General features: G+C 47.7%; 1 protein-coding gene across 1 annotated transcript; it reads right to left on the bottom strand.

Moving 5' to 3' along the window:
* Positions 1 to 5,134: 5,134 nt before the first annotated feature.
* Positions 5,135 to 14,823, bottom strand: dcaf15 (DDB1 and CUL4 associated factor 15). Its single transcript, XM_064323592.1, has 13 exons — positions 14,666 to 14,823; positions 13,428 to 13,525; positions 13,158 to 13,296; positions 12,454 to 12,560; positions 11,924 to 12,066; positions 11,130 to 11,291; positions 10,147 to 10,728; positions 9,475 to 9,568; positions 7,687 to 7,807; positions 7,526 to 7,608; positions 7,288 to 7,392; positions 6,443 to 6,558; positions 5,135 to 6,283 (listed from the first exon to the last, which is right to left on the bottom strand). Exons 1-13 carry the CDS (start codon positions 14,759 to 14,761, stop codon positions 6,228 to 6,230), a joined length of 1,902 nt encoding a protein of 633 aa, XP_064179662.1. The 5' UTR covers positions 14,762 to 14,823; the 3' UTR covers positions 5,135 to 6,227.
* Between the last annotated feature and the right edge of the window lie 478 nt (positions 14,824 to 15,301).

Here is a 15,301-nt window from a genome sequence, read left to right on the forward strand (position 1 = left end):
ACACACACTCCATTACACACGTACACACACACGCACACAAACACACACACACACACCTGTGTCTGCCGGTCCCCTGAGAGCCCCAGTCTGCAGGAGCTGTCTGTATGCGGCCTGTCAGTCCTGCAGGGATCCACACTTTTCCTGTTTGCTGAGCTGAGATTCCCGCCCCCCAGCCGCGATTGGAGCCTTCAGAGCCAGTCCCGCCAGTCCCCGTCAAACTGCCCAATACAACGCGTGCACACGAAGCAAAAGATGACGGACAATTTGTTACCGTGGCTGCGTGTGGAACAGTGCCCTGAGTCACAGCTGTCCGGTCCCTGGAGGGCCACTGCTGTCAATCAAAGCCCTCGCTGGCCTGCTGCACACAGGTGATGGGTGTGGCCTGTCGCTGGGGCGATGGGCGTGGCTTGAGAATGGGGGTGACTGTAGCTGTAAAGTGTGTTGCTGTTGTGGTCATGTGACTGAAGTTGTCTTTCTGCTTGTTTGAGTGCCTTCATGCCTTTGTAGTGTGCACTCATGCGTGTGTATCCACGCACGCGTGTTTTTGCGACTGCCTTTGTGTGTGTGTGTGTGTGTGTGAGGGAGACTGGGGAATACATGTCAACTGGATTTATTTCCAAATGCTTTCAGAATCAGCCTGGCCATTAGGGCCTGCATCACTTAGAGCAAAGCGCAGTTTTTCTCAGAGAGTGCACGTGGGATCCCTGGGCTTCTGCAGTATGATGGGGTCACAGGATATGATTGGTCTCGGGAGTGGGGGCGGAGCTCTGCTGTGTTGCCTGTAGAAACGGGTGGAAATGAGCGCCTTATGAGCCAGCAGACTCTACAGGTCAATTTCAGTGTGCTTAGCTGTGGTTCAAACCACAGCTTTAAACCTCTGGACTACAGAACTGCTTTACAACTGGAACAGCTAATCCTTTTTCCCCCCGTCTCTGGATAGCTATACCGGTTTTAATGCAGTTCTGTGGTTTAAAACTCCGGCTAAGCATGCTGCAGTTGACCCAGCAGGTCTGCAGCTTCATGTTTGCTAATCTTTTTGGATTTTAGCAAGATTTTGTTACAAAATATTGTCTTATTGACAAGTTGATCACATTTGTGCTTAAAACTAAAAACTGTGTCTAGTCCCAGATAAAAACATGCGCACGTACACACTCGTGCACCAAAAACACACACACGCACATGTACACGCTCTTGCACCAAACACACACACACGTACACAGTTTTGCACCAAACACACACACATACACACGTACACACTCCTACACGAAACACACACACACGCACACATACACACTCTCGCACCAAACACACACACACGTACACGTACACACTCACAGCTCTGGACACATTTGACAGCAAGTCTTGACCCACTAGTGCAGAGATAAGGTTGCTCTGTGCCAGTGTCATGCATGATTTCCCATAATCCCCCTCTGTGGGAACACTGCCCTATTTCACGTATGATTGCATCTTATCTGTGTGGAAGTTCTGACTGGGTGTGTGTGTGTTTGAAAGGGACGATATGAAACTGCACATTTGTGTATAAATATGTGTCCGTCATTATTTCACTGTGATATTTTTGCTTTTAATTTTTGTTTTTATTAATCAGAGTGAACCCAGTGGCCTTGTTCAGTCCCGTAGCGCTCTGTGTTTTCATGCTCGCCTAACAAAGTTAACATCTGCTTCTTTTTTTTTTTTCATTTTTGTGCCAAAAACTGCTTGCTTTCGCCTTTCCGTCCATTTCTCAGCTAGCCTGTGTTCGCACCTACCTGTAACATAACCGCATGGCGTCAGCACTCGAGGCTGTAGGCGGTGTTGGGTTTGACAGTTTAGGCCGCGCTGACGGTATGCTTCTGTGACTGTGTGACCCAGGTTTAGAACCGAGCGCCGTTTTCTACCATCAGGAGCCTGTGTGTGTGTGTGCGTGCGTGTGTGTGAGGGTGTGTGTGTGTGTGTATTAAAGTAGGGAAGCGCTTAGCGCCTGTGTTACTAGCCAAAGCCAAAAATGGCAGTGCCTGTTTCTGCTTCACAGATGTCACAGATCACTGCCTCCATTTAACCCTGAATTGGATGTTAAAAAGAGAAAACTGCCCTTGATTCTGAAAGATTTTTTTTTTTTTTTAATTTTAAACCGTTTTTCTAAGTCAGTCAATTTAGTACTGTTGTCTTAGAGACTCTAAGAGGGCTACTTTAAGTACTTAAAGCCTTTCAGGAAAGCACTTGAGTTGCTCTCCTTGACGCTTCAGGGAGCAGCCCTGGCTTGTGGCCTGCTGTCGTCTCTTAGCTGTGGGTGGATGTTGCTGAACCTCGCAGTGTCTGAAAGGCCAAGAGGACAAAACAGCACAGACCCTGCAGCTCTCACTCGTTATTATAATCAACAAAAGCATCCCTCTTTCCCTCAAAAAAAAAAAAACTTTGATGCTGCATATCAGTTCCTTTTCTTCTAAGCACTTTTAGATCAACTGCCCTATCCGCAAAACACTGCTTTCCACCCTCCAGGTTGTCTCATTAGTGTTCAGCGGGTCTTCACCCGCCAGTGCTAACCTAACAAATCAAAGATCATGACCTTACACAACTAACATACGCTCTGCTAGTTCAGAGATGCCGGGTTAGCAGAAATCATTGTACTTGTTTCCGTCAAGAGATTGTTTGTGCCTTGGAAAGGTTAGAGAATGTAGTGCAGATGTTTTACTCTTAAAAGATGAATAAATTAAGAATTTATCAAAGTTGGCATTGTCGAAAACCTGTAAATTTTGTTCTTGTTTTTATTTTATGTTTATTTTACCCTGTGTTGCTCATCACCACATGCTGTACAACAGGTTCACAATAAAATATCAAGATCCCATTTGCATTGCACATGTATAGAGGAATGTTATGGCTGGTAACAGAGACTGCTGTCTGTACCACCGTCATACTGTAGCACAATTTCATTCAGAAGTACCCAAAAGACACTAGACTGAAAAATCATTGTCATTTGACCGCCCTCTTGTGGACATATTATGCAAACTTGGGCCATTCAGATCATTGACAGCTGGACGGGGCGGCTTCTGTTGTTAACTGAACCGAGGTGACCCTGATCAAATATCAACACGAGAGACTAACCTTATGTTCTCAGTCTATTTGGAAGTCCTTTTGACTCTCTGTGACTGAGTACTGTTGCTGAAAATATGACCCGGTTTGATCAGAGATCGCAGGGGGAACCAATTCTGATTCTTCTTTGCTTGTTAATGGGAAGGTTTTAGAGAGCGAACTGTTCCTGTGCCGGAACAAGGAAGTGTTTGCAGGCGTCCTGCCCTCTCCTTGGCCCACTTTGCAGCAGGAGTAATGCAGCTGTGCTGGAGCCTGTATTTGTGAATGTGGTGAAAATGTCTTTTTGTGGACACAGGGCTGGAACCTGCCATCCGCCCACACGTCATTGTTTATGTGGCTTTATCATCCACCCCTCCATCGCTGGCCTGTTGTCTCTGTGTGGCTTTCTCCTCGTTCAGCTGTGTGAGCGCGCTCAGTGTGAGGCTAGACCGGGGAGTGGGCGAAGTCGAGCATGGGCGGAGTCAGCTCCGCTGTGATGCGAGCAGCGGCGGTGAGAGACGCTCGTCCCTCACGGCTCGTGATGAGACCCCCTCCACACCCAGAAACTCCTCAGAACCGAACCAAGAGAAATTACTGTCCAGTTTGAGCAGCTGCGTAAAGCTGGCTTGTGTGTGTGTGTGTGGCCCCATGAAGTTCATACACGCAGCCCTAGTGTCTGCCTGGCCTTACCAAAAGGTTCCGCAGAGCCACGTCTCACTAGTCCTAGCATCACTAGTCCTTGTAGCCTCCTCCTCCTCCTCATGGTCAGGCACAGTGACTATACAGGTCCTTCTCTTTCTCTCTCCTACAGCAAGCCGATCAGCCTTTCCACATTTCTGTGGCCCTCCCGTCATGAAATCTATTGTATAATTGGTTGTGAGATGCTGAGCTACATAGTCAGAGTTCTTGTTTTTTATTTTTTAATCTTGTGTGTGACAGGGCTATGGGCTAAACTGAGACTGTATAGAGATAACTCAGCAGCTACTGTCAATGTAATACAGGCATATTTTAGTATACAAATGTAAAGATTTATGTATGTATATAATACTTTTTCTTTTATTGGTAAATTTAAATTTATGTTACTTTGTTAACTGTGGCTGTTTTTTATATTGTACTCTTTGAACCGTTAAGGCCTTATTTGAACCGTCAGTGTAGCAAATTTTGATGTACCAGTCAAAGTATTTAGGTATTAAACATGCTGGGATTTAAAGATATGGCCACTTTGAATCTCACTCTGCATGAAGCACACCAAATATTTTTTTGTTTTTGTTATAACACCAGCCAACACCAGTTATATTTTTATATTTTTCTCCTTCATCTACATTTCCTAAGAAAGTACTTTCAGAAATGCGTTTTCTGGACTGAGGGTTCACACACCTTTCACACTCTCATACTGACGAGAACAGGCCATTTAGCTCAGTTCATGGCTGCTCAGTTGCTTAGTCTAGTGCCCATAATAATGTCGATCCCACGACCAGAACTTTAAGTCAAATGTCAAGTTTCTGCCCACTTCTGAATGTAAACCTTGTTGGATTACGTCAGCCTAAACCCCAAAGTTACGTGTCATCTGCAGCTTGTGCCGCTAACCTTCACAAAATCATTTATGTGAATAAGGACATGCAGAGCTCCCAACAGTGATACTCCTGGGACTCCACTTCCCATAGCACTTTGCTCCAGTAACTCTTTGTGTTCTACCCTGGAGCCAGTTACAAACCCGGGAAGAAACTAATTTCATTTTGATGAGTCTTTTGAAATTCTTTTTAGAAGTACGTTTTGGAAATGTAATTATCCACTTTCCTTTGCCCACAGTTTTGGCCTAACAACATGGGTGAAACCAATGAAACTTGGCTCAGTGGTACAGGGTATCTCCCTATGGCAACTGAGTGATTTTGGCACTGATTGACCGCTTGTTAAGTGGTGTAATATTGGGTACGTGCTTTTGGACCCCGTGCATCACTGCTTGCGGCTACATTTATTTCGTGTTCCTGTTAGGGTTTATGTCACAAAGAAGAGCAGAGCATGGGACAGACAGGCGACTTGGCAAAAAAAGAGGGGTCATGGGGTCATCTCCAATCTGCATTTTGTTTTTAATAAAAATATTAACAAAAAATCGAATCAAATGAAGTACGCCATCACCTCCACTGCTGCAGAGACAGTGGTGGACAGACCGACCGTGCGAAACGGAATCTACTGCAGCAGAACCACAGGTGACCTCAAACACATATATACATTAAAAAAATACATATTTCAGAAACAACGTCAAGCCCATTTCTCTAAAACAGAGGAGCAGACTGAACTGAACCAAAGGGGGCAGCAAAAGCAGCTTTGAGAGCCCAGCTGGGCGAGGCACATCCCAGGATGGCTTTCAGCAGCAGAGTCTGAGAGACTGACGGGTCTGCACGCATACGCACACACGCGCACGCACACACACAAACACACACTGTACACTACGAAAACACACATGCTATACACCCCACACACGCACGTACACACCCCCCACACACACACGCACCCACCACACACACATACACTACACACCACACAACACAAACACATTATACACTACACAAACACACACACACACACACGGATGTGACAGTGTGAACACGGCACAGGACACTGCCTGTACACACCTGCCTGCAGCACCCGGTACACACACTGCTCTCTATGGCACAAACCAACTGCCACTCTCAACTGAGGAAGATGGAAATAAACGAATGCTCTGAAATCCCGGGTCTGCTTCAAAACGGGGAAAAGAATAGGAGAGCTGAGATCCAGCGTTACCGTCTCCCAACAGTTTACCACTGAAAATTCAGCTGCAATAAGTGACCGTATTTAATGGGTTATTAATAGCAGGAACTACGGTTACCAGCATGAGGCACCAGAACCATGGCTGGGCCCACTTATGAGGACGAAAAGAGATGTGTGTGTGTGTGTGTTCATGGCTGTTTGTGTGTTTGTGTGTGCCTGCGTATATGCCTGGCGGGCGTATGTGTGTGCGTGTGTGTGTGCCTGCGCATGCATGCATGTGTGTCTGCGTATGTGTGCGTGTGTGCGCCTGCGTATGTGCATGGGTACGTGTGCGTCTGTGTATGCGCATGTGCCTGCGTGTGTACATGTGTGTGTGCAAATGTGCACGAGTCACTAGGACTCTCTCCCTCTCACAGGACGATCCAGGTGCCCCGGTCACTGTCAGCCAGCACCTGCAAGGACGACCCTAAAAACAAGAACAGAGATGTCTTTTACACCTCAACACTACTGTACCACACAAGCGCTTTCCCAAAAACACTACTAGAGTCCATCTGATCGATGTATGACCACCATCTCTGTTCACACGTTTAGGTTCTCAGAGCGCAAAGCATGATGGGACAGGCACCTTTGTGCAGGGCCTCGTTGGTCATGCGGTTTATGTAGCGGGAGCTGCTCTCCGGGACCAGCCACTTCATCACCGTGTTCACACAGGACTTCCTGTAGGAGCTCCACACGCTGCCACTGAGCAAGGGGAAGGGAGATGGGGAGGGAGATGGAGAGAGAGCGGGAGGAGACAGAGGGAGGAGAGGAGAGGGGGAGGGAAGAGAGGGAGCAGCGGAGTGAGGGAGCAGCAAAGAGAGGGAGGAGGGAGAGGAGGGGAGAAGGGCGAGAGGAGGGAGAGGGCAGAGCAAGAGAGGAGAGGGAAGAGAGGGAGCAGAGAGAGGAAGAAGGAGAGAGCAGAAGAGAGGGAGGAGGGAGAGAGGGAAAGGGGAAGAATGAGGGCAGAGAAGGAAGCAAGAGAGGAGAGGGAAAGAGGACAGAGGAAAAATGGAAGACAACAGAGGGGAAAGGAGCGAGAGCAAGGGAAAGGAGACGAGAGAGAGGGAGAAAGGAGAGGAGAGAGTAAGCGACAAAGGAAGAGAGGAAGAGCAAAGATGAAGAGAGAAGTTTATTTAGCAGTGCAAAAAAAACACTATGTTCGTACAACAGATCAGCAGAGTAGGCGGGACGAAGAGTTTCCTCCACCCATGTGATATTTTAGACCAGTTGCTGGCAATCTCTGCATTGACATAGCAGGTTCATTTCCACACAAACACGCCATTTTACATCATTTAGTTCATATGAAGTAGACGATGGTAGTTACTGCAGCAAGTATGCTGCCCGCTTTTATCTCCAGATGTGCACACGCAACTTTAAACATTTAGAAAACAGACACACACACACACACAAAAAAGAGGTGAGCGTGCTGACCTGGTCTGACCCTTCAGCTCGGTGAGGTCACCAATGCCCACGGTGCGGCACACCCCCGTGCTCAGGTCCCAGCTCACCTGCACACTGGAGTGGTACGTGTTGGGCCTGAACGCAGAGACACCAGCTGTTACACTCGCGCCCAGCAGAGAGAGCGGTGCTGTGAAATGTCGCTAACAAGTACAGCTGTACAACCCAGGGAAAGGAATCCCCCCACACACACACACACACACACACACACCTGCAGTGCTCCTCTTCAGCATTGGAAAAGGCCAGCAACAGGAGCCCAATGTTGATCACCACCGTGTTCGTCTCCGGACACACCTGCCAGAGACAGTCAGTCAAAACCCACCCAACCAATCAGAGCACAGCAGCACACCCGGGCTGTACGAGGGTACTCACCTCCAGGATGACCACGTCGTAGTCGCTGAAGGAGCAGAACTGGGGGGCCCAGGCAGCATCGTTCCGGATCACCTCGTTAATCACATACTCAAAGTCCAGATGCGCGCCCACACACACAACACTGCAGCCAGAGAGAGAGAGAGGAGAAGGCAGTGATCGACAGGGAGGGAACGGAGAGAAGAGAGAGAGAAGAGAGAGAGAGAGAAGGAGATGAGAGAGAGGAGAGGGAGAGAGAGGAGAGAGGAGCAGAGGAGACAGAGAGGAGAAGGAGCAGAGAGGGGGGAGGAGGAGGGAAGGTAACGAGAGATAAGAGAGAGGAGGAGGCAGGAGGAGGGAGAGAGAGGGAACGAGAGAGAGAGAGGGCAGGAGGGAGGGAGGAGGAGGCGGAGAGAGAGGAGGAGAGCAGAGAAGAGAGGAGAGCAGAGAAGAGAGAGGGGGGAAGAGATTGAGAGAGACCCAGCCCAGTGCCATTCACACAAACACCAACACAATGACTGCGCATGATTAAAATTCAGTTCAATTTGTATAGCGGTTTTTCACAACACAGATTGTCACAAAGAAGCTTTTCCACTGATCCCAGATCAGAGACCCCCCCCCCTCAGAGCAAGCCTAGGGGAACAGAGTCAATGGGAAAACTCCCTGACTAACAGGAAGAACCTGCGAGCAGAACCCCGCTCAGAAGGGAACCCAGAGCAGCGTTCAGACTTGCGTCCAGAACTTTCCAGGACCAATAAGCCTGCCCTGTTACCCACTAGCCGCAGGTGAACACGTACACACAGGGTCAGACCCGATGCCCCCCCGCTGTTACCTGCACTAGGGCTGTCACTTTCCCCAAAAACTGAGCTCAACTCAATCACATAAAGAAGAGAAATTTGTTCAAATTCAACAGTCAATTTCAATTTTGCCTAAATGTATAATTATTATGGCCCAGTTTTAATTACCCATTAAACCAGTAACTAAATAGCTTAAACGTGCTATGTTATAACGAAAAGATAACGACAACGGTATCTCAGTTTTATAAAACCAAATAAAACCAAAGAAGTTAATAACAATGCAAAGGACACCGTTCACAGCAACATTTTGACTCTGTAACTCAACTGTAGATCAAACGAAACACAAAATTGTAATGTATGAATCTATCATTAATTCTCAACAATGATCTGGCTAACTTAAACTAAACAGAACTGGCAGAGGTCCTTTAGAGGGGAAAGCCTTTGGGGGCTGGAGGGCACTTGCTGTCGACTTTCTCCTCGGTTATTATTTCATCTCAAACGGCATAATACCCATAATATTTCCAAATGGCGCTTCTGAGGCGCAGCTGAGTCACAATTTTTTTTTCACTCCTCCATTTGGACTATATAGCCTAAAGGCTATGTGGATAGCATGACCCGCACTTGAACTTTATTCAGGCTAGCTAACGGTACACCCTCCAGACATAACAATAGCATGGCTTGCTGTTCATGGGTCTCTTTGATATTGAGAGCTGCCATAAGCGCAACATGAATGAGCATAGAGCACAGCTGGGCTCCTTATTTCACCCAGGCACCCAGGTATTTCACCAAGGGATTATAGATTTACACCCTGAATTGCACGCTCAAAATTTAACATTTTCCTGAGGTTTGAACAAGTTTGATTATGGAACACAAAAAATGACAGTCCACACCTGCACAATCACAGACCCGCTCTGTCTGGGGATGGATGGACGGACAGACACAAACACACACACACACACACACGCGTGCACACACACACACACACATACACACGCACACACACACACACACACACACCTGGCTGTGGCTCTGTCCGGGGATGAGCTGCAGGCTGCGGCCCTTCAGGTCGGTCACAGTGAAGGGTAACTGCACTTTGTCATCCTCGTATTCTGGGAGACACAGAGGGCAGTGAGAACATCACCCTGAGGAGGCCCCTCCCACTCTGTCAAAAGCACAGCTTATTGGCCACTGGCACTGCACAGGGCCACACAGAGCTGTCCAATCAGGTACAAAGAGAGTCCCCAAAGGGAACACTCCATTGCAATTTCATCCTAAAATCTATCTTAAGAAAAATGTATCTGTCCACCACTGATATTGTCAAAAACAGGGCAATTGCTTCTAGACATTTTCTAGACAGTGTTTAACTGGCCTGACGATATCAGAGTGAGCCACATCCACCCTAAATATAGCAACATTTCAGAGATGCAGGAGGCAGCAAGTAAGATATCTAGACAACCATAACTTAGAAACTTACACATACATACATTTTTAACAATTTAAACATTGGACAAATCAGTTACATTACATTTAATGTCTTAGGCATTTAGCAGGCTCTCATCAACTTACACTGATTGGGAATCAAACGTACAACCATTGAAAGCCCAGTTCACTAAGATTTCATCAGGAGAAAGGGTGCATTGTTTTTATTCAGGCACGTGTACAGCTCAGCAGGTGGCGCTGTCCTTACCGGTGTCCTGCTCCAGGGCTCCAGGCTGCGGTAAGCAGTACTTCAGCCGCGTGTAGTTCACGTATCCCGGCTCTGTGGAAACAGTCTCTGTGGAAACCGGCTCCTGGGGCGAGCGGGGGGACAGGCAGGAAGAGGAAGCGGAGGACGGTGACATCATCATCGCGCCATGGGAGCGGGCGCCATCTTCGGGACCCTGCGGCTCCGACGCCCGGAGGGACGGCCCCGCCCTCGCCTCATCCCGCCCCCTCTTCTCTGCATCCCTCGCTTTAGTCTCCGCCCAATTCTGATCGCCCTCCCCAGACTCCGCCTCCGTCCGCTCGGCCCTCCTCCCCTCCGCCTCGGGGCCCCTCTCCGGCTCTGCCCCGCGCCCCTGCGCTCTCCTGAAGAGGTCGGCGGCGAACTCTCTGGCCCTGGCAGCCGCCTGCGATTGGCAGGGAGAGGCCGGGGCGGGGCAAGGCTGGGCGGAGTCCAGAGTGGGGTCGGGGGAACCCTGAGCAGATGTGGTGGGCCCCGTGGGGGGTGGTCCAGAGCGGGACGCCCGCTTCCTGTACAGGATCTGACCCGACTCGCCCTGCGCCCCAGCTGAGAGGGAGGGAGAAACACAACAGACCAAACAGACAGTCAGATACCGACTAACCAATCAGCTAGCAATGCCACACTTCTACCGTGGCATGGAGTGCTGGCACAGTAACAATGTCACCAGTACAGGTTTTGCACTCCAACACTCAACATAAAAGCTCTCCATTTTACTTCCTGCTTGTGTTGAGGAGAGTAGTTGCAGACCATTTGTTAATGATGACAGAAGACCCAACCGCTGCTCTTATAAACCTCATTAACACAGCCATGCATTTGCGAGTTGCGCTGCACATGAACGCCCACTAAAGGGACGTGATGTCATGGAACGTATTTGGCTTTGGCCATAATCGGGCCCCAGTGGGAGGGGCGTACAGCAGCATTTGGGCGGGGCAGGGCGGGGCGCGTACCTGGGCAGAGGGACACGGCGCAGGCCACCAGCGAGTAGCTGGTGTTGAGCAGGATCACCTGGTCTTTCTTCAGCTGGAAGGCAGGCTGGAAGGTGGGGAAGGGGTAAACCACCTGATAGCGCGAGTTGAGCACGAAGCCGTGCTCCAGGCACTCGCTGCCCCCTGGTGGAGGGGAGGAGAGACGGTAATCGGACGACTTGCCCATTCACAAAACGCGAGCAACAAACAGGAAGTTACAGCACAGGGACACATTACTCCGTTTACCAGAGTCAGAGAAAAACCCGTGGGTGAGAATAAGGAAGGGAGTGTCCCAGCATGACAGAAAGCGATGAAGCATTCGTACTACAAGCCACCATTTAAAAAAAAAAAAAAAATGATCAGGCACTGAATGATAGCAGCGCAATCGGGTGGTTTTGTTAACTTCTGTCAAAGTAACAGGCGATTTGCTGGGATTCTGATCAATAATTGAAGGACACTGAAGCAAAGACTGCTGAGAAACTAGTTTGAAATGGACCAACCAGGAAACAAACAACCCCCCCCCCCAAAACTAATAATTAGTTAGCTGTTAGCAACAGTTAGCTGGCCAACTATGCCCAAATCCGCTTGGCAAATCTATCACTAAAAGTTACTGTAGATACAAAACCGTAATTAGTCCCTCGCACCAACACATAACAACACCACCATTAAAAGTTGCTTCCTCAGCAGTCACTGGGGAAACTCTGTAATGTGCAGAGATATGAAAGTGATTAAATACTGAAGAGCTGCTTGATCGTGGTAATGCCGCAGGACTGTACCTGTGCGTATGGAGGAGGAGGGCGGGGGGCAGCACTGGGCGCAGGGTCTCGAGGGGGGCATGGAGGCGATGGTGATGTAGATGTCCCTGTTATTCTCATCGCTCATCATCAGGTTCATCAGTACTGAGCTGGAGCTGCGGGTGCTGTTACAAGCACACGTAAACACGCACACACGGCACACGCACATAAACATGCACACACACAAACGCACCCATGCACACAAACAAGCACACACAAACAAGCACACAAAAAACAACACATGAATAAATGCATCATATTTCCACATATAAAAAGGTTGCTTAACTGCTTAATCAAAAAAAAAAAAAAAAAAAAGGCTATACGGTGGTCAATATTCCCAAATAAGGGCTGTACTCTGTACTCATGTACTCTTATCCAAACAGAAAGCTCCTCTGTACGTGAACAGAAAAGTTACCCAATGAGTACCTTTCTCCCGAAAGTCAAGACTGAGCATGCCCAGAACAGGACCACGGACATTCACAGCACAGTCAAAAGAAGGGCGGCGATCTTACTTGAAGCCAAAGATGACTATTTTGGAATGATCGTTGGGCCACTCGCACACGGTCAGGTAGAGGTCACTGTAGATATCCTCACCAGCAAACAAGCGCACGTGGTGCACCTGCAGGGAGACATTAAAGCTTCCTAAATACCTCAATTATCAGCATCAATTTCCTATCATGCAAGAAACCAAGACTTAGTTTTATAATTTACTGATCTGACTGTACAATGAAGGCCAATAACAGCAATGTACCACAATCAATAAAATTCAGCCTAAACTGCCATTGGTTAGCAGTGCTTCAAAGAGAGAAGCTCAAGTAATACATGACTTAGCCCCTCTGCCCTACTAACTTTATGTACTCAGAAATGAGTGTAATATCTGACTTCCCTCTCAACATACTGTGTCGGGTTCATTTTGGTGGAAATTGCAAGCTGTTGACCAAAACGACTGTGAATGAAAGCTCTGTTCTCAGTTTGCACTTTTTCCAGTTCATGTGAGCTTGGTACATCCATCCTGGTCAGTCCTGGAATACCAGCCCACAAGATTTAGGAAGAGCATGAAATGAGTTGAAGGAGGCCGACGCTAATGAAATCAGCTATCAGAGATCTGTGTGCTCAAAGGAATCTGAGCTGACACCTCTAGCTAGGCCAGGCCTAATGGCCGAATGGCTGCATGCTAGCCAGAGAGGACCAACAGCAGTGGGAGGGTGCTCTTCACCTGTTTGAGGCGGCTGTGCATGTTGAACTCCCACCAGTACAGGTGGTAGATGTAGAAGGAGAAGTCATCGTCTTCGCCGCAGTCACTGGTGTAGGACAGCACATAGCGGCCGCACTTTGTGAAACCCAGGAAGATGTGCCTGCAAAGGACGGGGGCATGATAAGGACAGAAGAGAGAGTCTACATTGTAAAAGAAAATAAGATGTCCCAATGTGTGGACCTTGCAAGCCGCCAAGCCCCCCCCCACACACACACGCACACACACACACACCCTGCTCTCAGGAACTCCTCGCTGACAATGTTTTTGAGTGGCACGCACACTCGAGGAGGAAGCTTCCGGAACAACCGCTGCGACAGCTGACCTGATAACTGAAAGAAGACAAACACAATTATGTTCAGCTTCACCTACAGAACATGACAACATGCTCATGACAGTACTTTATCTAGAAAGGAAACCTTCCTTTTGCACAAGATTCATACATTTTATGCACACGCTATACCTTCAACCTTAAAATTTTGTCTGCATCAAGTGGCCTCTAGTTCATTTCTAACCTTCGTCAAGAGAATCTAAATACCAACGGGAGCAAATACTCAAACAGCAGAACGGGGCTGTTAATTTCACCATGAAGGACTGGCCTAACCTTGTACATGTCCAAGATGGCAACGACTAAACAACATCCAAGCCGTGAGCGCTCGCTTGCACAGGGCAGAGGTGCTTGGACACAAGTACACAGCATGCTAGCTCGACATAAACATTACTGGCTGTGTAATTAACTCTAACATGTAAACGTGCACTGGATGGACGTTAACTAAAGTTTAATGACTTAACGTTATTTGGGTAGGAACAAAACAGAGGCACACCTTTTCATCCAAAAAAGCATTAAAAGATACAAATCTAGCTAGCCAACGACACAGTCGACACTGTTAAATTACCCGGGTTTACTTCTAACGTCGTTAACTACTTTTCCCATCTGAATCGCTAACGTAGGTTTGACAGCTCTGTAACGAACTAAATCAAAACCTCTGTTACTCTAAGGACAGACATACTTTCAGAACAATGTTGGCTACATGTTATATGAATCATACAAAGACTGACTTAGCTCGGAAGTTAGCCAGCAAGTCATCTCTCCAAGCCCAAGACAGACAATGTCTGCGTTCGGGTGCCCATCGTTTAGCTAAGTTTGATTATGGAAACTGGCTGGCTGGCTAGCTAACAAGCCAGTATCTTTATGGAAATGGTAAGTGAATGGACAATATGAGAGCAAATTTTAACAAGTTATTACTAATCACCAGCTTTAGATTGAGCATCTGTCTGCCAAATAGCTAGCTAACAAACTAATGTTACAACAATACAATGGTCGGCCCGGCAGATGTGGCTAGCTAGCTATAGCTGGCTGGCTAGCTTGCTAACAGTTAAGTCGCCGCTTGTGCCGAAACATTAATCTCACCCGTCTCTAACAGAGCACCGTCAGTCGTTCAATAACAGGACTTTGATGTGACACTGATTACCTTTCCCCGATTAAGGAGCTTGACGACGTGCTCTTTATGTTTCCTCTGTGTTTTCTGTTTGTTTTCATCCTTTTCTGATTTCGAGCTGGGCGCCATTTTCGGCCGCTGAGTACTTCTTTGGCGGGGCAACCTACTAGACTACACAAAATTCCCATTGGTTAATTTTTCTTGCTAGAGCTTTACAATTTGCTGCAGCAGCCATCAATCAAAATCAAAGCATGCCCATTGTCGCGGGCTGTCCGCTGCAGTTCACATTTTAAACACAATGCTGACCTTGGGTCAGTTCCAGAATACCGTTTCTGGAATTACGGCTATTCTACAATCAGATCCAACATATTTTGGATTGAAGCAAAATGCAAGGTTGTAGAACTCGAAGTACTGTTTTCATTGAGGTGGTGTTAGGACTTTGTGACTATATATACTAATGAATCACTTTTGTATAATTACTTCCATTAAAAACTTCTAATCTCAGGTCAGCACCGAAACTTGAAATGGTCCCTACACACTCTACACAGGTCATTGCTCATACTGAAATGTGGAGACATCCTCCTTTAAGGGATATTAACCTTGCAATCTCAAAGATATGTAATCAATATGTATTGTTGGAAGTCAATTACATTCATGATTTCACATCCA

This window comes from Anguilla rostrata, chromosome 2 (assembly GCF_018555375.3).
Source record: "Anguilla rostrata isolate EN2019 chromosome 2, ASM1855537v3, whole genome shotgun sequence".
Taxonomy (NCBI): Eukaryota; Metazoa; Chordata; class Actinopteri; order Anguilliformes; family Anguillidae; genus Anguilla; species Anguilla rostrata.

What these genes read in the sequence shown, in the direction of transcription:
- dcaf15 (XM_064323592.1), bottom strand. Translation starts at nt 14,761, where the DNA reads ATGGCGCCCAGCTCGAAATCAGAAAAGGATGAAAACAAACAGAAAACA. An exon ending in GCTGAAGAGGAGCACTGCAG is followed by an intron (nt 7,393 to 7,525) that starts GTGTGTGTGTGT and finishes CTCTGCGTTCAG; the next exon opens with GCCCAACACGTACCACTCCA. An exon ending in CAACGAGGCCCTGCACAAAG is followed by an intron (nt 6,284 to 6,442) that starts GTGCCTGTCCCA and finishes TCTTGTTTTTAG; the next exon opens with GGTCGTCCTTGCAGGTGCTG.